Genomic DNA, 27,088 nt, shown 5'->3' with positions numbered 1-27,088 from the left:
TTCTCCAGGGAGATCTGAGAAGACATAACTTTGAACTAACTACTACAAATATAAACCCTGCCATATTCTTCAGCCTCATCTTTATTTGCTGAGAATTGGCTTGGGATATGTATTTCATACCCCACTGGCTTTGCTAGTGTAGGAAGACACTGTCTTTCATCTAGTAGGATTTTTGCTTGTGACAATGGTAGTTTTTATTTTAATACAATTGTGTCTCAAATCAAAGTGTATTGAGAGCTGAATTTTTGCAAATCATTCTTTAATATTAAGTAGACACCAGGATAGCATGTCTTAGCAAGGAGGTTCTCTACCCAGACTGTGATGATATGACCCAGGTAAGTATCAACATACTATGTGTGCACTGAAGTCTCCTACTCAAAACAGAATAACTCGTGATGGAATGTTTTTTTGATCATCTTGAATTATGGTATTAATCATAATCAGTGGGGCTTGCTTGCTTGATTTGGAGAGGATAGCCCCAGACTGGGGGCGAGGAGGGAGGAGGGAGGAAAAAGGGGGAGGAGGAGGGAGAGAGATGAGAGATGGAGAAAGGGAACGCGACTAGAAACCCGTCAGCATTCTGAATAAAGCTTCTTTGAAGGAGAAATAGATGTACTCCTGGGGCATGGTTATATGACTTACAGTTTGTTCAGAATTGGGTTAGTTTTTATGATTTCTGTCAAGTGCCAGAAAAAATTACCTAAAAAGATTCCACCCAAGTGTCACCAACCCTATATCATCCCCTAAAAATTTCACTATTACCTCACAGTTTCTGAAGTAAAATAATTTGCTCCATATCTCCTCCCGCTTCTTTATAAATAATAATAATAAACAAGCTGTTTCTTTAAAAATAAAAATCTGTTTGCCTTACTTAAAATTATTCATACTTCTCAGGAATCTATTCTAAAGCAGTAATTTCTAAATAAAGAGCTTTGCACTCAATGATGAGATGCTGTTTAGTTAATAAAAAAGTGGAAGCTGTCTAATAAGGGGAAAAGGGTCATTGTGCAGCCACTAAAACTATATGTTTGGTTGCATGAATGGCTTTTTTGTTACTCTCTTCTACTTTCCACTCCAGCCATACTTTAATGTTTGCTCCTCTGTGGACACCATACTTTTAAAAAACATCTTTATTAAAGTATAATTGACATATAAACTGTTCATGATTAAAGATACAATATGATTAGCTTTGATATATGTATATACCCATAAAACCATCACCACAAAAAAAAAAGATATCCATTACCCCAAAAGCTTCCTCCTGTCCCTTTGTAATCTGTTCTCCCACCCTTATCCCTAGGCAACCACTGGTGTGCTTTAGATTATTATAGATTTTCTAGAATTTAAAAATAAATGGAATTATACATGATGTACTTTTCTTTTTAACAGCATTATTGAGGTATAATTTACATACCACAAACCTCACTCCTTTTAAGCATACAGTTCAGTGATTTTAGTAAATACAGTAAAATCTCGATATAACGGACTAATTCAGGCAAGGGGTTGTCCATTAAAGCCAAAAGTCCATTATATAATACAGTAGGTTTTCCAAATGTGTATGTTAAAAAATTGACAAATTAGATAGTTTACCTGTTTTTGACTTATGTAGACACATTGTGTAATTGAAATTAAATATGTATGAAAAGTTTAATTTCACAGAAAAGTTTTCTATATGTATTACTGTAATTTTAAATTTATACTGAATAGGTCTAGTAAGTGCGTGCATTCACCAGTCACCATGAGTAAACACACAGGGCTGGGGCATGGCTTAGAGCATGTGGGAACATCAGCATTAAACCTGCTGCAGAGCCCTGACTGGTGTGGCTCAGTGTTTAGAGAGTCGGCCCTCGCACCAAAAGGTGGCGGGTTCGATTTCCAGTCAGGGGCTCATACCTGGGTTATTGGTTCGATCCCCAGCCCCAGTTGGGGTGTGTGCAGGAGGCAACCAATCAATGTGTCTCTCTCACATTGATGTTTCTCTCTCTCCCCCTCCCTCCCTTTCACTTTCTTTAAATATCAATGGAAAAAATCCTCAAACTAACAAAAACTGCTACAGAAAGTTATGCCAGGTGACAACAGAACCGAGTACCACACGAGATGCAGTGTGATCATGTGCTAATCATTCACCAAATGTTGTTTATAAGTAGTGACTCTTGGATTTAAATATGTAGACTATAGTTGTAAATATTAATATTTATTTATGTTTGTGAATTACTATAATGTTTTTTCTAACATATGGCCTATTCACTAAAATTTGTTAAAAACAACAGTGAGCCTGGCCAGGCGTGGCTCAGCGGTTGAGCATTGACCTAGGATCCAGGAGATTGTGGTTTGATTCCAGATCAGGACACATGCCCGGGTTGCGGGCTCAATCTCCAGTCGGGGGTGCGCAGGAGGCAGCCAATCAATGATGACTCTCTAATCATTGATGTTTCTGTTTCTCTCTCCCTCTCCCTTCCTCTCTCTCTGAAATCAATAAAGATATATTTTTTTAAAAATTAACAGTGAATTAACAAAAAAATAACCTGTTAATTTAATTGTAAGCAAGTCTTGGTTAAAAGCATTTTAAAATCAACAGGGTATTAATTTTCACATATGATGTAGGGACCGGAAATTCTGTCCATTAAATCTGAAATCTGTTAAATCAAGGTCTGCAAAATTGAAGGTTTACTGTATACAGAGTTATACATCACCACAATCCAGTTTGTTAACATTTCTGTCACCCAAAAAACTTCCCTTGTGCCAATTTGTTCAAAAGTTCCCTTGTCCCATCCCCACTTCTACCCCCAGTTCCAGGTATCCACTAATTTGAGGTCTCTCTAAATTTGCCTTTTCTGGACTTTTTATAAATGGAACCATGTACTATGTAGTCTTTCAAGTCTTTCATTTCTGGCTTCTTTCACTTAGCATAATGTTTTGATGTTCATTCTTGTTGTATGTGTTAGTAGTTGGTTCCTTTTAATCGCTGGAGAGTATTCCATTGTGTGGACATATCATAATTTATCTGCTTACTTGTGATGGATTTTTTATTGTTTCCAGATTTTGGCTACAGATAAAGCTGCTAGGAACATTTGTGTTCAGGTCTTTGTGTGTGCATATGCTTTAATTTCTCTTGGGTATATGGAATGGCTGGACCATATTGTAGGTGTATATTTACTATTTTAAGAAATTGCCAAACTGTTTTCCAAACAGTTATACCATTTTACATTCCCATTAGTAATGTATGAAAGTTCCAGTTGTTCTACATCCTTACCAACACTTGGTATGGTAAGTCTTTTTAATTTTAGACATTGTAATAGGTGTGTAACAATACCTCATTGTGGTTTTGATTCACATTTCCTTAGTGACTAATGATGTTGAATATCTTTTCATGTGCTTATTTGCTATCCATATTTTTTTGGTAAAGTGTTTGTTCGTATTTTCCCCCACTTTTAAAAATTGGGTTGTTTTCTTACATATATCTTCTGCATATGTCATTTATCAGATATGTGATTTAGAAATAATCTCTCTCAGTCTGTGTCTTGTCTTTTCATTTTCTTAGCAGTGTCTTTTGAAGAGCAGATATAAAATTTTATGATGTCCAATTTATCAGTTTTTTTAATAGACCACATTTTTGGTGTTTATCTAAGAAAGATTTCCTCCTAAGTTTTCTTCTAAAAGTTTTATAGTTTTAGATTTTAAATTAGGTCTAGAATTTTTTGTACATGGTGGGAGCTATGGATGGAAGGGTTTTGCTCTATTTTGTTTATTGGCATATGAATATCCAATTGTGCTAAACACCATATTTTTTCCATCCTTTCTCCATTGAATTGCTTTTCATCTTTATTGAAAACATATGTTTATGAATCTATTTTGGGACTCTATTTGGTTCCGTCAATTTATTTGTTTATACTGACATCAACACCACACTCTCTTGATAGCTTTGTAATTGGCCTTTAAATCGGATAATGTCAATCTTACAACTTTGTTCTTTGTTATAAAAAATGTTTTGGCTATTCTAGGTCCTTTATATTTTCATATAGATTTTAGAATCATCTTGTCAATTTCTTTTTTTAAAAGTCCTTTGGGATTATTGGAATTATTTGGGGCTGTAGATCAATTTTGGGGGAGAAGTGATAGCCTAATAATAATAGTGAGCCTATTGGTCCATGAACACAGTATACTTTCCCTTTTATTTAAGTCACCTCTAATTTCTGTCAGTGATTTGTTGTAGTTTTTAGTGTATAGATCTTGCTCTCTTTTCTCAGATTTATCCCTAATTATTTTCTATTTTTGATGTATTATAATTGATATTTTAAAAAATTCAGTTTCTATTTGTTGCTAGTGTATAGAAATACAATTACTTTTTGTATATTGATCTTGTATCCTGAAACCTTGCTAAACTCAATGATTCTGGTAGCTTTTCTGTAGATTCCATAGGATTTTCTATATGTGTAATCACGTTGTCTGTGAATAAAGACCATTTTACTTCTTTTCCAATCTGGATGGATGCCTTTTCATTTTCTTGCCTATTGCACTGGCTAGAATCTTCAATATATGTTGAATAGAAATGGTGAAAGCATACCTCCTTGCCATGTTCTTCATCTTAGGGAAATCATTCAATCTTTCACCATTAAGTGTGATGTTAGCTGTAGGTTTTTTGAAGATGTCGTTTATCAGGTGGAAGAAGTTCCTTTCTATTCCTAGTTTTATGTGAATTTGTAACAAATAAATGTTGGGTTTTGTCAAATACTTTTTATACATCTATTGGGATTTATATAGGTTTTTGTTCTTAGTGTGTTTATTATGGTGACTAACTTGAATGATTTTGAATGTTAAACCAACCTTGCATTCCTGGGATAAACTCCACTTAGTCATGGTGTCTTATCCTTTTTACATATTGTCACACTTGATTTACTAAAATTTGTTATGAATTTTTGCATCTGTGTTCAAGGGATATTAGCCTGTAGTTTTCTTTTCTTGTATGTCATTGTCTGGTTTTAACATCAGAGTAATGCTGGCCTTATAAAATGAGTTGAGAAATTTTCACTGTGCTTTAATTTTCTGGAAGAGTTTGTGTAGAATTGGTACTATTTATTACTTAAATGTTCAATATAATTTTCCAGTGAAGCCATCTGGGCCTAGAGTTCTTTGTAGGAAAAATTTAAACTCCAAATTCAATTTATATAATAGCTATATAACTATTTAGGTTATGTGTAATAGCTCTTTTTGAGTAAGCCTTGACAGATTGTGTCTTTCAAGGAATTTATCCCAGTAGTCAAATTTATTGGCATAAAATTGTTCACAATATTCCCTTATTGTTCTTTTAATATCTTATCTCTCTTATTTCTGATATTAGTAATTTGTGTTCTCCCTTTCTCCCTTGCTCTCCTTCTCTCTCCTCCTGATCACACTAGCTAGATTTTCTCAAAGACAGTCTTTGATTTCATTCATTTTTCTTTATTGCTTTTCTGTTTTCTATTTCATTGATTTATGCTCTCATCTTTATTGTTTCATTTCTTCTGCTTAATTTGGATTTCATTTGCTCTTCTTTTTGTAGTTTCTTAAGTTGTAATGTGAGGTCATTGATTTGAGACTTCCTTCTTTTCTAACATAGGCAATTTAGTTCTATAAATTTCTCTCTAAACACTGCTTTAGCCACAACCTACAAATTTTGATATTTTGTGTTCATAGTTTCAATCAGATCAAAATGCTTTAAAATTTCCCTTTTGACTATTCCTTTGACCCTTGAGTTGTTTAGAAGTATGTTATGTAGTTTTAAAATATTCGGGGGGATTTTCTAAATATTGTTATCTAGATATTGATTGATAATTTATTGTCATTGTTGCCAGTGAACATTGTATGACTTGAATCCTTGTAAATTTCATGAGACCTGTTTTATGGCTCAGAATATGGTTTAGCCTATTAAATGTTCCATGTGCACTTGAAAATAATATGTGCCCTGCTATTATTGTTGGGTGAATGTTCTATAAATGTCAGTTAGGTCAAATTGGTTAGTGTTGTTCAGATCTTCTATATTCTTACTTATTTTCTATTAATTTCTATCAGTTATTTAGAAAGGTAATAAATATCACATTGTATTTGTAGATATATTTGTTTCTCCTTACTGTTAGATCAGCTTTTGCTTCATGTGTTTTGAAGTCCTATTATTAGATGTGTACATGTTTAGGATTATTATGTCCTCTTGATGAATTGACCCTTTATCATTAAAAAAATTATCGTTATCTCTGGTAATATTCTTTGCTCTGAAGTCTGTTTTGTCTGATGTTAACATAGCCACTCAGGCTTGCTTTTGGTTAGTATAATATATTTTTTCCCATCCTTCCATCCTTTCACCATATAGGGTGTTGCTTTTTATTCAGTTTACAGTCTCTGCTGATTAATTGGAGTGATTATTAATGTGATTGTATTCAAGTCTACCAACTTAGTATTTATTTTGTTTGTCCCATGTGTGCTTTGTTTATTTTGTCTGTATTTTTATGCTTTCCTTTGAATTAAGGGGTATTTTTTATTCCATTTTACCTCTTTTTGTTGACTTCTTAGTTGTGGTAAGCAGAATAATATCCCTTCCCCCAAGGATGCCAGTGTTCTAATTCAGGAACCTGGATATATGTTACATTATATGGTAAAGAGGAATTAGGGTTGCAGATGAAATTAAGGTTATTAAACAGCTGATCTTGAAATAGGAAGGTTATCTTGCATTTTCCAGGTAAGACTGAATCACAAGAACTCTTAAAAGTGGAAGAGGAAGATATAACTACGGAAGAAACAGAAAGAAAGATTTAACATTGCTTGCTTTGAAAATGGAGGAAGGGGATCATGAACCAAGGAAAGTGTGTGGTTCCTAGAAACTGAAAAGGAAAGGAAACCAATTTTCCCCTAAAGCCTCCAGAAAAGAACACAACCCTGCCAACCTCTTCATTTTAGCCCAGTGAAATCTGTGTTGGATTTCTGTTCTACAGAAATATAAGATGATACATTTGTGTGGTTATTAGCATTCTAACTGATGCCTATGAATTATGAAGTTTTTATTTTGACTTTTTGGAAGAGGTATTATTCCTAGCCCATGTGAACTCTGAGTACTGTGCCCTGTAATCATTTTGGGTAGTTCTTTCTCTGGCCTTTGTAGTTTCAACAGAAGTATGAGATGATCAATACTCAGTTGAATACTTCATGGGGATCCTCTTCAGATCTTTAGAGTTCTGTCTCTTTGTAGCTCTCTGCTCTCCCAGACTTCCAGCTACAACTCTTCAACTCAGGAAGACTGCCAGTTTCTCTCTGGATTTCCTATTCCTGTGCTGTGACCTAGAAATTTTCTCTAGACAGTTGTCTGGGGCATAGGACTCATTTATTTTTTCATTTCTTAGGAATTGCTTTTCTTCATTGCCTAATGTCAGTGTCTTGAGCGCTGCAATTTCATATATTTTGTCTGGCTTTCGAATTGTTGTAGATGGGATGGTAAATCTAGTCCCTGTTACTCCATCTGGACTGGAAGCAGAAGTCTGCCATATTTTTTGTCTTTTAAAAAAATTTTATTTAATTAATTTTTTATTGAATTTCTTGGGGTGACATTGGTTAATAAAATTATATAGGTTTCAGGTGTACAATTCTATAATACATCATCTTGTCTTTGGGGGGGGGGCCATTTACCTGCATAACTTCTACTTATTCTTCAAGACTTACCACAGGCTTTACTTCTAGGAAGCCTTCTCCGATACTCACTCCCCCGCGTTGGGCGTACATGCTCTCCTAAATGTACAACAGTCTAAACTATCATTGTCTTTTCAGTCTGAGAACATGATGCTTATTGCTCAAATTCAGCTCTTCAAATAGAACCGTGATCTTGTCCCCTTGCATCTTTAGTTCCTCTTACATTGTTCTCTTTTCATCCAGAACTTTGAAGGGTGGCCTGCATTTGCTTTCCCTTCTTCGTTCATTTGTATTTAATCCTCAGCCCCATGGAACTTGGTTTCTCAGCTGCTCTCACTGGGGTCACAATTGCCAAGTATATTATTCTTTTGAGTCTTTATCTGATTGAACCTATCTGCATTGTTTTACACAGGTTGCAGTTGTCCTTTCTTTCTTGTTGTAATACTTTCCTTTTTCCCCGCTTCTCTCTGATAATTCCTTTTCAGTCAGTTTTGTGGGTCATTTCATCTGCTCGCATCTTAAACATTGGTATTCCTACATACTCTGTTTTTGAGCCTGTTTTCTTTACTTACATATTCTTCGTGGGTAAGGTCATTTAATCCCATGGCTTTGGCTATATTTGGGAACTCATTTCTAACTCTGGGGTCTCTGTCTGAATTTCCCATAAGTACTTCAGATTCAGTATGTCTAAAACATAACCTGCCTGTTATTTTCTTAGAGCCAGTCTATCTTAGTTTTTGACACTGCTATAGTTAGTCCCTCACTCAAGCTAGAAACATGGGAGTCATCTTAAATTCTTTTCACCAAGCCCCAGATGCATTTCAGCTTCACAAATATAGATCCTTAATATTTTAAAATCCATCTCTCAGGGGAAATTTTTGGTAATGGTAGCAGAGTAAAGTGGTCTCCTGAACCCTCCCACAGATAAAATTATAAAATATGTAAAAATTGTATTTAAAGAAACTGGAAAGGATCCAAAAGGAAACAGAAGCTAGAGGAGAGTTGGAAGTGATAAGAATTTTGAGTTTGCAGCTTTTTACATTTTTTGCCTGAGGGCATTAACCAGTCCCCACTGCACAGGAAAGTGGCAGTGGAAAACCTCAGTCTTACTTTCTCATGGTGGCAAAGAACAGAGTTCAGGATAGAAAAATTACCTGGAAACATAAGGGGAGGTACCCTTGAAAGTAAGAAAAACCGTAGAAGAGCCCCAGTTGGTTTAGCTTAGTGGATAGAGCGTCAGCCTGCCTTCCACTCTCTGAAAAGCAATGGAAAAAAATATCCTCAGGTGAGGATTAAAAAAAAAAAAAAGGAAGAACCATAGAAGAGGGTAAAACCCATAACCTGACTATAAACTCTACTAAAATCCTTGGTGGAACCTCTAAACATGGGGAGAGTCCAGAGGACCTGGTGAAAAAGCAGGCAGAATTCAGAGCGGCAAAGTTCTGTCTTTGAAAGTCTGAACCTACAGCATGTGAGCTCTGTGAGTTTGCTGCTTAAACTGAGTGCATCTCCCAACCATGTGCAGCTCAGGTTGCAGAAATCTGAAGTTTTACTGACTTGAGGTATCAGAGGACAGAGTCTAAGACTGAAAAATTAGGTAGTAATCTCCAAAATAAAGAAAGCACAGTGAGAGCAGGCCCCACCAAATTTGAATATAATCTATGGCCAAATTTTGGGCCAATCATCAGATTATTCAAGAAGACCTGCAAGGGACCAGGCTAATAAAGGAGCTGCAAGAATTTCACAGTGTATCCATTGTTGCACATTGCAGGGGAAGCAGTCTACAGTTTAAGTCCAGTAAGTTACATATATTTACAGAAATATTTGTATTAAAATATTTATAGCAGCTTTATTTATAAGAGCTGAGTATTGAAAACAATTTAAATCTCTATCAATGGATGAACAGATAAGTAAATTTTGATATCTCTATAATGATATACTACTTGATGGTAAAAAAGAATGAACTACTGATATATACAATCACAGATGAATCTTAAAAACATGGTGCATGAAAACAGCCAGAAACAACAATAGAATGTATAATATTTTTTAATGTGAAATATAAGAAAGCCCAAACTAGTTAATGGTGACAGAAAACAAATCAGTGGTTGCCTGAGCCAAAGGATGGAGGCAGGAATTTGCTGCAGAGGGGCAAGAACCAACTTTTGGGACTGATAAAAATGTTCTCTCTCTTGATTATAGTTACATGGTTTTATACACTTGTCAAAACTCATTGACCTACACACTTTAAATGTGTGCAGTTAATTTTATGTAAGTTATATTTCAGTTAAGTTCATTTAAAAAATCCATACTACCACCTTTGTTTAGCCATTCATCATGTCTCATTTGGATGAACACAGTAACTCTCCTGAGTGGTATTCCTGCAGTTGTCTTCTTCAAACCCATACACTAGGCAGCAGCCTGAACCATCCATTTAAAACACAAACCTGTCCAGCCAGGCGTGGCTCAGCAGTTGAGCATCGACCTAGGATCCAAGAGATTGTGTTTTGATTTTGGATGAGGGCACATGCCCAGATTGTAGGCTGCATCCCCAGCAGAGGGCGTGCAGGAGGCAGCCAATCAGTGACTCATCGTTGATGTTTCTGTCTCTCTCCCTCCCTCTCCCTTCCTCTCTGAAATCAATAAAGATAATATTTTAAAATAAATAAATAAATAAATAAATAAATAAGAAACCTGGCTTTGTCACTTCCCTGCATACAACACTTTAATTGCTCACCATTAACTGGCTCCTTAAAGTAGCATATACTATCTTTAGTCTGGCCCTTGACACTTTCTAGCTCATCTTTCATTACTTCCTGCCTCTCACTTGGCTTATGACTCTCAATTCCCAACACGCCATGTTACTCTCATTTCTTGTGCCTATACTCATCTCTCACCTCAGCTTTCTGTCTAGTAAACAACTGTTTTATCCTTTAAAACTCAGCTCAGGACTCTCTACCTCCAGATAGCCTTTATTTAAATCAACCTTCTTCACATTCTCCCCTTTGGAGTTAAATATTCTCAGATTGTTTTTTTGGTTCATCATAACTTTTATAGATATATTTACCATTTTGGCTTATTATGTTTTAAGTTCTCTCTCCCCCACTAGATTGTGCACTTTTGACCACAGCGATTATGTTTTATTTATATTTTGGATCAAGAAGGTCTGTTTCATAATAAGTGCTTAATAAGTATTTGTGGAAAGGTAAATGTTGAGAAAAGAAGATAAAAGTACTATACATAGTATGATTATTACTATTTTGTTTTAAGTAAAACTCTTTGCATAGAAAAAAAAGACTGGGAAGATTTATATCAACATTTTAACACTAGCTTGGGTGGTGAGATTAATTTCTTTAATATTTTTGACAGTTTTACTGCATTAAAAACATTTAATGTGTAATTATTTCATGAGACATACCTAAAAAACAGACTGTATAACTTTGCCTACTCAATTGAATTTTTGCATTTCTTTAGGTCCACAAGGCAGTTACAACTTCTAATCCCCTAACCACAGATCTGGCTGGGGAGATTCCTGTTTGGTCAAAGACTGTATCAGTCCAACTTGAGACATCAGAGGATCTGGGTACTACGCCTAGCACTCAGCAAGTAAAAAGCCCTGGGATAACCCAGATTGCTACCCCTCTGCCAGTGACTCCCTCCTACAGTTATGCTACCCCCAACCCCCACACCTCTTTCCAGAGCACGTCAGCACCATATCCAGGTGAGGCCCTTTGCTTTTGCCCATGGAGATAGGATGGGAAAGTAGAGCATTTGATCAAAATGTTTCCTTTTAGTGGAAAGAAAAGAGGGAAGCATGCCTTTTAATTCTGTAGTTTAGAGAAAAAATAATCCTGTAAGTATCACTGTAATCATAGGATTTGGGGCTCTCGATCCTTTTCTCAACAGGCCCCAACCTATGGGAATTTATGAGGCTCATTTTCCCAGAGCCACATTCTACTGTGCCTGGGACTTAAACGCACAAAATTCAATTAAATAATGTTCAAGGAATCGAGCAAGCAGAGGCCACTGGGAAGAAAGAGTTGGATCTGTGCACCTATTTGCCTTCTGAACAGCTGATTGTAGGTCAGATATTTCTCTCTCTGATTTTGATGGCATTTTTATTTTTTAAAGCAACCCATAGGAAGATTTATACATAGAATATTGCCTTAACAAGTCTGTGCTTCATGAGTGCTGTTCTAAGGTGTTAGGAGGAAATGGTTAATCAGGGAAACTGAGTTGATCTTCAACCCCTGAAAAAGTCAACAGGGTGAAGCAAAGCCAGCGAAAATGATTTTTTGCCAAATTTTTATTTCCAAGGGTCTTTTTTTGGTTATAATATAACATGAAATTTTAGGGTTTTAATCCTGTGGCACTAAAGTAACTTTTATTCAGACAAAAATGCCTGTAATTTTTGGTGTAATTGTGAAAGGTTTGGGCTGTACTGTATTTTTGTCCATTATACTTTCTCCGAGCATAGTGGTTTCTTTCTTTCTTTTGTTTTTTTTGAAAGTCACTTCAGAGAATTCTTATTCTACCTCCTGGGGTGTCTAAATGGTGAAGCTTCCATAATGGATGGTTTTATTTCTCTCCAAGTGCATGCAGTGTTCCCAAGCAAACAGATAAATCTCAAATTTCATATTTATCTAGGAAGCTTTCTCACCTCCAGTCTTGAAATATAGGTGGACTAGCCAGTTGTCTGCTTTAAGCTTTCTAGTTCCAAGGTCTTGTACCAACCAAATGAACAATTATTGTCAAAGAAATAAGATTTATATAATCAGTGTTTCTCAACAACCTGCAAACATTTTTGGTGGTTACAACTATGGAGGAGTGGTGCTGCTGACAGCTTAGTGGGTACAGGCCAGGATCCTGCTAAATATCTTAGAGTACACAGGACAATTTCCACCACAACAAAGAATTATCTGGTGCAAAGCGCCAAAGTTGAGAAACCCTAACATTTATGAAATAGCTGGTGAATAGTATAAAGACAACATATAGCTATTAGCTGATGTGGTGTTCCAAAAATGCTAAAGTAGTTCAAGTAGTAGATCAGTTTGAACTGAAGTGGTCTCGGAAGATTTCTTGGAGAGGAGTGGCTTTGAGCTAAAAGCAAAGTACTGTATTTAGAATAAAGAAAGCTTACACCCCAATTCCCTAAGAGTAGACTTCAGTGCCCCGGCTGGTGTGGCTCGATTATTTGAGCATTGTCCCATGCACCAAAAGGTCACCCGTTCAATTCCCAGTCAGAGCATATAACCAAGTCAATCCCTGGTTGGGTTGCGTATGGGAGGCAACCAATCCGTGTTTTCTCTCTCACATTGATGTTCCTCTCTCAACCCCCTTCCTTTCTCTCTTTAAAAAACAAAAATCAGTAAAAACATTTTTTTAAAAAAGAGTAGAAGGGAAATGAATATAACAGACAGAATTGGGTAGAAAGCATGAGATGGTATGATTAGATGATAATGGTTCTCTAGTACCAGGTTATGAGTTTGGCCTTAAACATGGTGTGGGAAGAGGGGTCTTGAGTAGGAGAGTAACATGGTAGGTGAGTATTTTAAAAAAAGTAATGATGATGGGTGTTTTAGGAAGGCAGAATGGATTAGAGTGGGGAGAGCTAACACAGGGAAGAACAATGAAGATTCTTGGAATAATCTGAGCCTGCGGTTGTAGCAATTGGGATGGAAAGAAATTAAGGCTGGCATGATTGACACGTGCTTTGTCTTCTAGAAACTTCATATATGTATTTTTAAAAATTGATTTGAGAGAGAGAGAAACATTGATTTGTTTTTCCATTTATTTATGCATTCCTTGGTTGATTCTTGTGTGTGCCCTGACCAGGTATTGAACCTACAACCTTGGCCTATGAGGACAATCCTCCAACCAACTGAGTTCCCTGGCCAGGCCTTCATATATGTATTTTATTTAGAAAGTTATCAGCATGAAGATGATCCTTGAAACAGAGTTGAACACTGTTTATTGAACTCTATATAAACAGAGCTTAAACCTCGACCATAGTTAAAACACGGTGTGGAAAAATGTATAGAGAAAAGATGAAAAGTATAATGATACGGTGTCGTGATAACCAAAAGTTTTAAGATGAAGGCAGTCAGCAGTATCAGATACCACAGAGGTAAAGGATGAGGGTTGAGGAACAGCTGTTTGATTTGCCAAGAAGCAGTTTGTTAATGACCACAAAAGAGCCTTTTCAATGGAAAAGTGAGGGCAGAATCAAATTTCAGGCAATTAGAGTGGATAAATAATGAGAAAATGAAGGCAGTAGCTGAATATGTTTATCAAAGAAATCTGGCCACGAAAGGAAGGAGAGAAATGAGACAGTTAGGATCTAATTTCTTATCTCTTGTATATTTTCTTTGTTTGCAGTTATAAAGGAACTGGTGGTATCTGCTGGAGAGAATGTCCAGGTGACCTTGCCTAAGAATGAAGTCCAGTTAAATGCATATGTTCTCCAAGAAGCACTTGAAGGTAAAACATCCCCTTATATTGGGTAATGTTTTAATTTCGAATGATATCTACATATCTTAACTCATTTACGCATTGCAACAATCCTGTGAGAATAGGATATAGCATGCACATGCACAAATATTTATGTGATATGCGAGACAATATAATGTTTGAGATCATAGGCTTTGATGTCAAGCCTGGGTTCAAATCTCAACTCAGCCAGTCATTAGCTGAATGATTTTAAGCAAGTTATTTAACTTCTCTAAGTTTCTATTTCTTTCTCAGTAAAATCAGATGATTCCTACATTATTAGGTTACTTTAAGGGCAAAATGAAATGGTATATAAGGCACCCACTTAAGTGCCTAGCATATAGCTAATGCTCATTAAATGTAGGTTGTATGATACCCATTTAAAAGAGAAAGAAACTGAGGTTCAGGTTGACCTCTTTATTTTGGCCAAACAGGTACAAAACTTGTAGAGAAGTTATTTAAGACTACTGCTACTGTAAATTTGTTACTGAAAAAAAAGACAGGCCCAAGGTAATATATAAAATTCAAATTTACAAAATATATAAATTAAGGGATAATTAATTCATTGTTTAAGAAAACTTTTGTAATATGAGCATCCCTTTCACCTTTGAAATATAAGTTAATATACCAAGGTTTGACTTATAAACACGTACATATTCTCTTAAGACTGTCTACGACATGAAGTGAAGCATTCTTTGATGGAGGATGATTGCGTTGGGTCTATATTATGTCATGTATAAGCTTAGTCAAATAGAAAGCCATACTCGATTCAGGAAGGAGTACTTCCATTTTAGGTATGCACATTTCCAATACAGTATTTCTACTTTCTGGGCCTCATATTAAATAGTATATTTATGCAAAAAGTACTTTTCCAGAACCTAAATGCCCTCTCTGTTCTATATTTCTGCCCTCAAGTTGAGTATTTCTTGTCAATTCATTCCATCTTCCTCTAGAGCAGCTTTTTAAATTTTAATCCTCATCCAAGGATATGCTTTTTTTCTTTTTTAATGTGTCTTTATTGATTTCAGAGAGATGAAGGGGGAGGGAGAGAGAGAGAAACATCAGTGATGAAAGTCATTAATCGGCTGCCTCCTGCACCCCCTGTCCTGGGGATCGAGCCCGCAACCAGGGCCTGTGCCCTGAATGGGAATCAAACCATGACCTCCTGATTCATAGGTCGATGCTCAACCACTGAGCCACCCCTGCCGGGCTATGCTTATTGATTTTAAAGAGAGGAGAAAAGAGGGGAGGGAGAGAGAGAGTGAACATCTGTCGATTGCCTTTAGTAGGTGCCCCAACTGGGGATCATACCCACAACCTACATATGTGCCCTGACTGGGAATTGAACCTGCAACCTTCTGGTGTATGGGATGATGCTCCAACCAACTAAGCCACTGGCCAGGCTAGAGGAGCTTTTTCCTTTCCTCCTCTGGTGCTCAGTTAAGGTGAATGGGGTTGTTGGTCTTTGAAGATAGTGATGAGGACAGAACTGCCTTGAGCTGCTGTTGCTTCCACTCTTTGGTGAAAGATATGCTGGGCTCTACTGTAATTTCTTTCCTAACCTCTCTTTGCATATACATTTCTCTGTGTTAATATTGCTTGTAGATCAGTATTCCAAAACGCATCAGTTCAGAAACAGATTCTTTTCAACTCTCCACTCCCCAGGTTCTTCAGCCTTTAATCAGATACGTGAGGTGGATGGTTTCAAATTTCCAAAGGGTGAGGACAATGAGGCAGGACCAGCTCTGCCTGCTCTTCATCCACCTCATCTCCTGTGGCAGCCCCTGAAGCTCCTCTCAGGATCCCTCCAGGGTTTGGAGGCACAGTTTTGAAAACCACTGCCCTAAATCATTAAAACCAGCATTCTGTCTAACAGACCTATACTTAGTCATTCCTACCCTTGGGTAAATTTCTGGCTCTAAGGCATAATTCATCCCTTGGGTTTTTCTGTCCTAGGATTATTGTCCTTTTTGGAAATTTGTGTTGTTAGCCTTAGATATTATAAAACTGTCAGTTCCCAAACTAATGTGGATCTGTTTTCTGTGTGGAAAAAAATGTCCAACTACAGTTGGAAGGAATGTCATCTCTTAGCACCAATCCTACTTCTGCTGCTTCTTCCCTGCTCTCATCTAACCTAACTTCTCCATGCACGTTTGTGTGAGCTCCTGGGCTGACAACCAGCCAAAAGGAAACTAGTATTTTGGAGAGGAAGGTAGAGTAATAAAATAGATCTTGTATCTCAGGCTTATAAAAGAAAATCTGGTCTTAAGATGAAGGCTATCTTAGAATTAGATTCTATATGTTATCTTTAACTTTTGAACTTGTGAAGAAAAAGATGACCATTCTCTGCTAAGCATTTGAGATTTCTTATGTTTCCTTTTATTTTTCACTTTAGGGTGGTAACTTAAACTAAACCTTCCTACCAAATCTCATTCTTTCCTAGCCAGAAATGCATTTTGTTCCCCAAAATTTAAGACCACTTTAACTGGAGCCGGGATTCCATTTAGATAATGGCATTCTATCCTGGCTTCACCCAGTCATATAGTCTGAGCTACAAATGAGGACCATTTAATGCTTCATTTGATCTTAATTAACTTCAGTGGGGCCTCTTTTAAGTGGGCCATCCTCTGCCATCTTCTGCAGTGTGTTATTTAGCTCAGCAGGAATGAAGCAGCTCTTTTAACTCACCAGGGTGTGATGACCTCGGTGAGACGAGCATTGTTAGCACTCTGTAAAAAGCTATTTTTGAACCATGTTATTTAGAAGTTATTGCTGTTCTTTGTTACAAAAGAAGTTTTGCAAGAAAATGGACTTTGTTCCCAATGAGTTCATCTATAGTGGCTGGTAGGGCATGCATTTTCATTGAGATGCCACTCCAGGAGAAACCTGGTATTTTGAGGGAGAGTTGGTCCTGAGTAGGGTGGCTATGAGGCAGGATTGATCATTGCTGGGAGGAAGTGGAAGCCCTGACTATAGCTGAGTTAGCAGAATCTGCCCTTTCTTTCAAAAAGAATGTTTGGTTTCCCTGCAGACTTTCGGGTGAAATCTTAAAGGCCTTGTCAAGATTTAGAAGAGATTTGTTATTGGCAGGTTGTGTGGCTGCCCTCTTTGTGTGTAGGTGTGTGTTTTGATGATTTTTGTAACTGCCCTTCTATAGGAGAAACCTACACCTACGACTGGCAACTGATTACTCATCCTAAAGACTACAGTGGAGAAATGGAAGGGAAACATTCCAAGATCCTCAAACTATCCAAGGTGAATTCGCCTTCTGTTATTTGCAGGGCTGGGGTGGAAGTGTTGACCATTTTCAAAAATTTATAATTATTAAAATTTTTAAGAATTTTCTGTCCACACAAGTCAGGAACAGTGTTTCAGCAGTGAGTCCTTCAAAAGTCTTGACTCACTGAAATCCAGTATTTGTTAGTGTATGATTCTCAAATTTTCATTTATGATGAGAAGACTGTATAAGCATGGTAGTGATAGCTGCAAATATATACTAAACAGCTTTTAAGGGTAACATAAGGATTTTAGAATTTGGAAAATAAGCTAGGTTATTTGTGGCCACATGGTTGTATAAATTGGCTCAGTCTTTTTTGAGACTCAGTGTAGTTATTAAGAGCCATAAAAATTTACATTTTCTTTGGTCAAGCAAATAGCTCCCCTCCCCTCCCCTCCCCCTTCCCTCCTTCCCCCCTTCCTCCCTTCCTCCCTTCCCCCCTTCCTCCCTTCCTCCCTTCCTTCCTTCCTAGCAACTGTTTATTGTACATTAGTTATGTGGCAGGTGAAAGGTTAACAGTTGGTCCGGTTGGGTCATGAAAGGTTACTAACTTAACTGGGTAAAGAGTAGAGTAATAATCCTATAAGCAGGGGAGATAATATGTCCACTGGGCCAAATATTACAGAGAAAATGTGGGAAAAGGGGAATTATATATGGTTCAGCCTGACTAGACCCTGTGGTATGAGAAGAGCAGTGGCACAAGTACACTGGAAAGTTGCAGAGGCCAGATTGCACAGAGCCTTTGTAAGGACTTTGAATCTTGTCCGGAGGGAACATCGAGCCTTTGAAAGGTTTCAAACAAGAGAAAGAAATGTTCAGATTTTCAGTTTAGAAAGATCACCCTGACTGCAGATTGGAGGAGATAAGATTCAAACCAGGGAGACCAAGGAGGAATCTGTTGACAAATGTAAGTGTGAAATGATAATAGCCTGAGTAAAAAAACCCACACTAACTAAATAAAATAAAACTTAACCACCTATTGAGCTCATACCATATGCTAGAACTAGTAATGTTTTATGCAGTTATTTTATTTAATCTTCATAACAACCCCAAGGTGTAGATAGTAATCTATGTTTTACAAATGGCAAAACTAAAAATTGAAAAATAAAGTGGTTTGGCCGAAGTTCACAAAGCTATTAAATGGTAGATTTGAACTGGAACTTTCTGTCTCTAAAACCGTGCTCCCAACCCCAGTGCTTTTAACAACTATGCTATGATGAATGGTTAAAAACTAAGGTGATGGCAGGGTGAATGGAGCAGTGATTGGATTGGAGAAATATTATGGAGGTTGTCTTGATGATAAGACTTGGTGATCAATTAATTGGATGAAGGTGTTAAAGAGAAGTTTAGGATAATTCTAGCCTTTGGCTTAGGCACCTGGGTGGATGTTGGTATGAATGTGGTGATATTCACTGAAATGAGGAGCACAGAAAGAGGAGCAGGTTTGGGGAGGTTTGCAGGTGATTAATTCATTTTGGGACAGAGTGAGTTTAAAGCACCTGTGAAACATTTGAGTGCAGGTGTCTAATAAGGGGTAAGGGATTGGAGATAGGTAACATTACAGGTCTGGGACAGAGTTAAATTTGCACACCAACCTCAAATAGATGACAGCTGAAGCCATGGTAATAGATGAGATCATCCAGAGAGAGTGTGTAGAATGAAGAAATAAACGGGTTGTGATTGGAATCCTGGGGAACACTGTCATTAAGGGAAAGAGGAAACTGAAGGAAATGAGGAATGGGGCAGGGAAGTGAGAGCCAAGAAAGTATTACCTTACAAGAAGGAGGAGGTGGGCAGAAGCGTTGCATGCATTTAGCATTTACCCAAAGAAGATACTTCAAAAGAAAGAAAAAACTCCATTTTCCCAAAGGATGTCATAATATTAGTTATAATAGTAAATATTTGGAAATAATTCAAATAGCCAGCAATGTGGAATGATTATGTGAATTATGGCACATTTATTCATATACTATTCTGCAGTCATTAAAATTACTATTAAAAAGACTGTTATAATGGGAAAAGTGTTCATGCTAAATGAATGGAAGAAAGAACAAAAGTTTGATACACACTTTAGCTAGACCCTGGATACTATTGACATATGAGCTCCTTGAAGGCAGGGATCTTATCTTACTCATCTCCAGACCCCAGGCCTAGGACAATGACTGGTACAGAATTGTTCTCAACAAATGTTTGTTCAGTGGATGAACTGTTTAAAACTATTTTTTGTGTGGTTAAGGACTGGGAGGAAATGAGAGAAATATGATTAACTGATGTGTTTGGACAGTGGAATTTTGGATGATTATTTTTTCTTTTATATTATGTTTATACAGTTAGCGAAAGTCCGAAGGGAAAAATAGTCAGATATTTGGGAGCTATTTGGTATTTTTACAAAATGTTTTTCTATGCAGAGATGATTGTTTTAATTTCATAACTGTGAAATAGGATGGTAGGGCCCTTAATGTTCTTCTTAAAAGAAAATGGGAGTACAGAGATATTAAAATCCCTTCTGTTGTTCCAGAGTCAGCTAGTAATAAGATTCACATTAAAAGCTATGGTTTTTTAGTTTTTAATTCATTGTTTCATCTCTTCGGCTAGTTTACTTTCTCTATTTTGAAAACAGTGCAAGAAGAAGAGAGTGTAAGAATCAGCATGGGAAAGTTCACATGTGTGTGATTTTAAGTATAATTGCTGCTCTTGTGGTTGCCTATAAGATATTCCGTCCTTTCTGCAGCTCACTCCAGGCCTGTATGAATTCAAAGTGATTGTAGATGGTCAGAATTCCCATGGGGAAGGCTGTGTGAACGTGACGGTAAAACCAGGTATGCATCTCAGCCCTGACTGTGCCTCCATTGCTCCCTCTGAGGATGCCCAAGGACATGGAGATTTGACTTTAGGGGTTTCTAATTTTCATTCTTTTTTTGTGTGTAATACATTTATTGCGCAATTCCTAATTCAATGTAGTAAAAGGTTAGGGTCGCAAAGTATATACTTTGGTTCTAGTTGGAACACTTTGCTGAACAGGAAACAGTCACATGACCCACAGTGCAGTATGCCTGAGCAATAGCCTATCTGCTTGAGAACTTCTCCAGTGGGTCATGCTGAGAGAAGACCATGTGTTGTAATTAAGAGACACAAGAAAGCCAGGAGCCTAGGAGAAGCATGTAGGAGAACCAGCCAAGTGGCTGGCCCTTTTTGATCTCTTTCCAGAAATATGGGCCTTTGTACACAGACTTCCTCACTGAACCTCTGCCAGTTCTCTTTCACCTTGAACACCAAATTCCATCATTCTTTTTAAGTGATTAGTTAATTACAGTGAGATAGCAAGGTATCTTGTTTTGCATTTTCAGAGATACTTGGGGGAAGTTGGCAAGTGGCACCTACACTGGCACAAGTCCTTAATACTATTTTGTGTCTTTGTTAGTAATAGATTTTCTTTTAATTCCTTGAACCTTGTAGCCAAGGTAATACTTTGTTTCTTAAAAATGTGTTTAGCATAAAGGTCATTTGATCATTTCTCAAAGAAAAGGCCGCTGAGCTCGCAGTCATTCAGGTGGACCAGAGTGGTCCTTTCCAGCACTCCAGCCTAGTCACCTCCCACACAGTCAGCTCCCAGGTGGTTGAGAAATTACCCATTATCTTTTCAGCACAGTCTTATGGCAAGGGATAGTTTGCTTGCCATGGCCTTTATTGCACAAAGCTTATTTGTTGTCCCCCTCTGGTCGGCTTGCCTGAAAGCAGTTACTTGCTGCTTTAGTACTTTTCATAAACTAGATAGCACATGAGCATTGAAAGAATGCACAGGGCGTGGTCCTCGGAATAGTCAGGTTTGGAAGAGGTTTAAACACTCCTAGGTGTCTTACTTTAGAATGCCAACCCGGTCTTGTGACTTTTGCATTTGGTGATGCTTCAGCCACCAGTTATGTAATGGAAACAGTTATAACCCACCCAGATATGGCCTGCTTCTCCTATAATTTACAAAGCCCCTCTTTTAATTTCTTCTGGATCATTTTCTTGCAGAGCCCCGTAAGAATCGGCCTCCTGTTGCCATTGTATCACCACATTTCCAGGAGATTTCTCTGCCAACCACTTCTACAGTCATTGATGGCAGTCGTGAGTATTTACCTAGGCACGATGTTTTAGAAGAGCATTCACTGGGTACCCTGGTCAAAGATTTGGGCCAGCTATGTCTGTTTCTTGACCACTTTATGGGAGGACCAACCATTTGAAGCAACTGTTTAGGAAGCAAAAACCCTGTTTAAAATCCCCATGTGGCTTGTTTAAAGTGAGATGGTAAGAAAGTGGGATGATGCATGCATTTAGCATTACTTTAGTTGAATCTTGCTGGTTTTCAAATTTTCTTAGTTGGAGTCACCATTCTCAGTTATGGAAACAAAGCTCTTTCCTATCATGGCAAGATGAGTAACTGAGGAGCTCTCACCCAGCCATCACTGCCTAACAGAATTGTCAGCCTTGCCCGCCGGTGGTGGCTCAGCAGTTGAGCATCAACCTAGGATCCAGGAGATTGGGGTTCTATTCCCGGTCAGGGCACATGCCCGGGTTGCAGCATCGATCCCCAGCAGAGGTGTGCAGGAGGTGGCCGATTAGTGACTGTCTCTCTCATTGATGTTTCTATCTTCCTTTCCCTCTCCCTCTTTCTGAAATCAATAAAAAAATGTATTTTTTTAAAAAACAAAAAACCAAAAAAAAATTTGTCAGCCTTCTCCTAGAGAGACTCACAGAAGGTGCTCCTCATCCCTGCCTGCGCTCACTAACATTGTCCCTTCAGAGGACATGAGAGGATTTCTGGGTCTTTGCCATTGATCCTGGTTATGTGTGTGCAGGAGGTTTCAGGCCTCTCATCTCACCAGTATTTGCTTGGTTTCTCCTGAGATCCATTAAGGCCCTGTTACCGTGACTGTCATGTGGTTTTTGGCAGAGGTGGTTACTGCGTTAGCAGAGGAGTCTCTAGCAGTGTTAAACATTTCATGTAGATAGTTCTGATAAGAAGAGGAGGCTAGAAGAATAGCAGGCCACGAGAGACGAGACAGAACAGGAAGAAGCACTTGTGAGAGTGGTAGAAAAGGTTCATACAGTACCATTTTATTTTTTATATATATGTATTTTAATATGTTCTTATTTTTTGTATGTGTGTTGTTTTGTGTGTTTTTTGTTTTTGTTGTAGAGAGGGAGAAAGAGAGAATCATCGATCTGAGAGAAAAATATCGATTGACTGCCTCCTGCACGCCCCTTAGTGGGGATAGAGCCCAAAACCTGGGCATGTGCCCTGACTGGGAATCAAACTGAAGACCTTTTGGTGCATGAGATGGTGCTCAACCAACTAAGCCACACCAGCAGGGCTATTTTTTATTTTTGAATAGGTCAAAGTTAAATAATATGTAAACGTATATGGCAAAAAGACTCACTACCATCCCTATCTCCCAACTATCCAGTTTTTCTCCAATCAGTGGTATTATTTTATGTATCTTTCCAAAGATATCTTATACATATATAAGAAGATACATATGCTATCTTTATTGTAAAACATTATGTACACTGTTATGTACAATGCCTATTTCTATATGTTGGAGAATTTTTCTGCATCAATATATGAAATATTTTATTCTTTTTTTTCTTTTAATGATTACATAGCCTTCCATTATATGTGTGTATCATTTCATTATTGGAATATATACTTGTTTTCAGTTGATCTCTATTGATGAACATTTAGATTATTTCTGGTCTTTCGCGATTTATATAACATTACCATGAATAATCTTGTAAGCATGACAGTTAACACATGTGCAAGGATAAATGTAGGATAAATTCCTAGAAGAGAAATTGCAGGGACAAAAGTAAATTTTGCCAGATTGCTCTTTATAGAGGTTGTATCAGTTTATGCTTCCTCCATGACTTATGAAAGGGCCTCTTTCTCCACACCTTTACCCATTTAATGTGTTATGAAATGTCTTCACCAATATGATAGGTTTAAAAAAGTTATCTCAAGTGAAACTTAAATTTGCATTTCTTTTAAGTGAGTGAGGTTAAGTATCTTTTCACGCATTTAAGAATTTTTTATTTTCCTTTTTTTATACAGTAGCATTTTAACCAGAGGTTGCCTGTGTTGGAGTCCTTGGAAAACTATGCATTAGAATATTCATAGAGAGGCAGGATGACCCAGTATTCTGAGGGAAGAAACACTCTGGAGAGAGAGTCTGTAATTTCATGATGTTTTCCTAGCCTCAAATCTCTAGGTAGTTGCCCTGGTTTGTGTAAACTGAATAAGTGCTGAGACCCAGAGCTCTCATGTTGTAACTGATGTTTCTTTATGATCAAGAAAGCACTGATGATGATAAAATCGTCAGGTACCATTGGGAAGAACTTAAGGGACCTCTGAGAGAAGAGAAGATTTCTGAAGATACAGCCATATTGAAACTAAGTAAGCTCGTCCCTGGGAACTACACTTTCAGGTAAATTAGGATCCTTAAGTTTACCATTGGCCTTTTTTTTTTTGGCATTCTTATAGGAGTAACTCTTGACAGATACCAAATTGTCGAGTTGGTTGAAAATACAGCCTGTAGTTCCATTGGTTCTCTGAGCCCTACAGTGATTGTGGTCACAACACGAATAACTTTTTAGGACAAAAGCCCTTGCACAATAGGTTAGGATCCACCACAGTTTGTCCTTTTCAAAGCTTTATCTGGCAGTTCTCCAAACATGTTTTTAGGATTTCTGTCATTAAGTGAAAGGGCCCATCTTTCTTTGCCTTTTCTCAGGAAAAATCTAGAAGGAACCTACTGCCATCTTGTCTCTTCCCTTTCAGAAATGCTTCTTCAACTTACAGTATCTCAAAATCTTTACTTGTGACTGGTGTTTTATTTGAATGTGGGGTGTAGGATCTTTCTCTATTAGGGCTTTATGAAGAATTTGATTCAAAGACAGACCTTTTGGGAACTAGTATCAGCATTCTAGAATGTGGTTAATAAGCATGTGAGGCTGACTAGAGTAATCCTTATTTTTGCATAATTCCTTATATGTTACAGAGCACTTGTATCATACAAACACCATATGTACATGATACTGTCCTCATTTTATATCTGAGAAAAATGAGGCTCAGTGTATTTACTAACTTCTCTGAGGTCACACAGAACTGAAATGCAGATTTTCTAACCCCCACGTCAGGGTTCATTCTACTCTACTCCTTGACTTGACCCATATGTATTTTGTTTATGCTTCCTAGAATGCTCTTCTCAATCTGTTGGAGTTCTGTCAGTCCTTAAGGACAGTTTTCTGTGAGGCTCTCTGAGATCCCTCCAGAGAGGAGAGATTGTTGCACTCTGCCCTTATGTGGCACCTACCATGGTGCAACAACTTATTCATGGGTGTCTGCCTTCCCCACCGGATCTGACTGAGATTAATCAAGTTTTAGAGACAACCAGAGACACAGTGATGAATGTCCTAGCACAACACCTACCATATAAATAAATATACAGGTTCTGACTTACAGCACTGTCATTGACTCCAGACTTCAGGAGAATGAAAGGTAGTTGTCATTCAACAAGGTTGGAGCCTTCTCATTGGCTTAAAATGGAAAAGTGATTTGGTTTTTCCTTAGATTTCTAATATAGAAATTTTAACATTTATGGAATTTAGCCTGGGCTAGGTTGATCTTTTAAAAAATAATAATAATAACTACTGTTTCTTGAACATTTACTGTGTGTTTAGTACTGTTCTGAGCTCTTTGCAATTTAATCCTTATAACAGGTATTATAATTACTCTCATTTAATAGATTAGGAAATTTAGGCACTGAGGTTAAGTAACTTGCCCAAGGTCACACAGGCAGTCTGAGCTTCTTAACCATAGTGTTAGCCTGCCGTGCTTCAGGTGAATAGGGTATTAGGGAGCAATTCTTTTTTTCTAAGCCTCAGTCTATGAGCCGACAAGGTTGGGTTTGATTAGCATTAAGGTTCAGTCTGATTCCACACACCTTTTCCTCTCCCCTGCTTTTACAGGGCACCATCCCCTTTCCCCAGCTGTGTGGTCAGCTGCTGTTTGGTTCCGGGACTCTTGCACGTAAGCCAGGGACTGCGGTGAAAGTTGGTAATGGCAGCTGCCATTTTGCCACCTATCTATAACTTGCTTTTATCCTGAAATAGGAGACAAATAGTATATGTAAAAAACAAAAACAAAAAACTGAAAACAACAGGCAAACTGGAAAAAGAGGAAAACATCTGTGGATTTTTCTTATTCTGATGTTTGTTGATTTGCATGTGTGTTGTCTGATATTTTTGCGCTCTTTTTCTCAAGGCTGTAATTCCAAAAATCCACTTCAGACCATAGAAAAAGGCGAGACTGTGGGATAAAACCCCACAGATGCCTGGGTCTGTCTGTGGCTTGTGGTGAAATTTAAACAAACGATATGTCTTTTCTATGCTTTTTATCTTTCCGTCAGCAAAATGGAAGGAGCCCAAACCTCCTTGCTTGCTTATGCTCACATTTTGAGGTGGCAAGAGCAGCTTTAGGCTGTTCTGCTGGAAAGCATCATTTAGGTAAAGGCCTGTTTTTATAAACGAACACATTTTTCTCTCTCAAATCCTATTTCACACTGGCGCAAACTGTGGGAATGTTGCGTAGGAGATGCATTTCCCTCTCAGGCTCTTGTCTTATCACAGCCAGCCCTTCTAGCCCATCCCAGAGGCTTTCTGCCCAGGATGTCCATTCTTGTGATGTATACACAGCCGAGACAGGATGATGGGAGGGAAACCTGCTGCAGTCAGAGCTTGTTAGTGAATGTCTTTGAAACCTATAGGAATAGGGGCCAGGGACTATCTCTTAATACTTGGTTTCTGGACTTGGGAGTCAGAGAATTGGGCTTGCACATTGGCTCATGATGGGGCCCTGGGCAGGTTATTTAGCCTCTCTAAGCTACCTGTAAGTTGAGATTGATGATTGCTATGAGGGCCAGATCAGACAATGCTTGTACAGATACCAGTACACAGACACGTGCAGGCAGCAAAGCAAAATAGCACTAGAGACACATTGCCAGGACTCAGGTCCTGACTCTACTACTTTCAAGCTTGGGCAAGTTACTTGACCTCTCTCTGCCTCAGCTCCCCTTATGTGTGTAAGGAGTAAAATGAGTGTAGGACTGTATGGAGCTGTTGCAAGGATTTATTGAGTTCTGAATCATTTGGAACAGTGCCTGGCACACAGTGAACCCTCAGTCAGTGTTCTAGTATTACTTTGCCTTTCTAAGAGGAATGGTAAGAATTGGTTACCAATTGGTAACCCTGCCACCTTGGTATTTCTTAGCCTTAATTTTTCAGTCCTCTCATGTTTCTTCCTCTTTACTGAAAATCATTCCTGATTGCACTTCTCTCTGCCCTGATAGCTTGACTGTAGTAGACTCTGATGGAGCTACCAACTCAACCACAGCAAGCCTGACAGTGAACAAAGCTGTGGATTACCCCCCTGTGGCCAACGCAGGCCCCAACCAAGTGATCACCTTGCCCCAAAACTCCATCACACTCTTTGGGAACCAGAGCACTGATGATCACGGCATCACCAGCTACGAGTGGTCACTTAGCCCCAGCAGCAAAGGGAAAGTGGTGGAGATGCAGGTAGGAGGGAAGAGTTTCTGTCTTTTCTTGCCCTGGGAATTAGAGCTGCTGGAC

General features: G+C 38.0%; 1 protein-coding gene across 3 annotated transcripts in view; it reads left to right on the top strand.

Moving 5' to 3' along the window:
• Positions 1-27,088, top strand: part of KIAA0319L (KIAA0319 like) — a gene marked incomplete at its 5' end in the record, with an annotated part of 86,451 nt that overhangs the window by 37,528 nt on the left and 21,835 nt on the right. For all 3 annotated transcript variants that reach the window (XM_081143944.1, XM_081143945.1, XM_081143946.1), the window contains 7 exons: positions 11,125-11,371; positions 14,029-14,130; positions 17,297-17,394; positions 20,148-20,235; positions 21,434-21,526; positions 23,751-23,883; positions 26,806-27,034. In XM_081143944.1, the coding sequence (XP_081000070.1) occupies positions 11,125-11,371; positions 14,029-14,130; positions 17,297-17,394; positions 20,148-20,235; positions 21,434-21,526; positions 23,751-23,883; positions 26,806-27,034 (990 nt within the window). The remainder of the gene's footprint in view (positions 1-11,124; positions 11,372-14,028; positions 14,131-17,296; positions 17,395-20,147; positions 20,236-21,433; positions 21,527-23,750; positions 23,884-26,805; positions 27,035-27,088) is intronic.

Source organism: Miniopterus schreibersii (genome assembly GCF_964146895.1).
Source record: "Miniopterus schreibersii genome assembly, chromosome: 8".
Lineage (NCBI taxonomy): Eukaryota > Metazoa > Chordata > Mammalia > Chiroptera > Miniopteridae > Miniopterus > Miniopterus schreibersii.
Note: the sequence above shows the minus strand (reverse complement) of the source record. Positions and strands in the feature narration are given on the sequence as shown.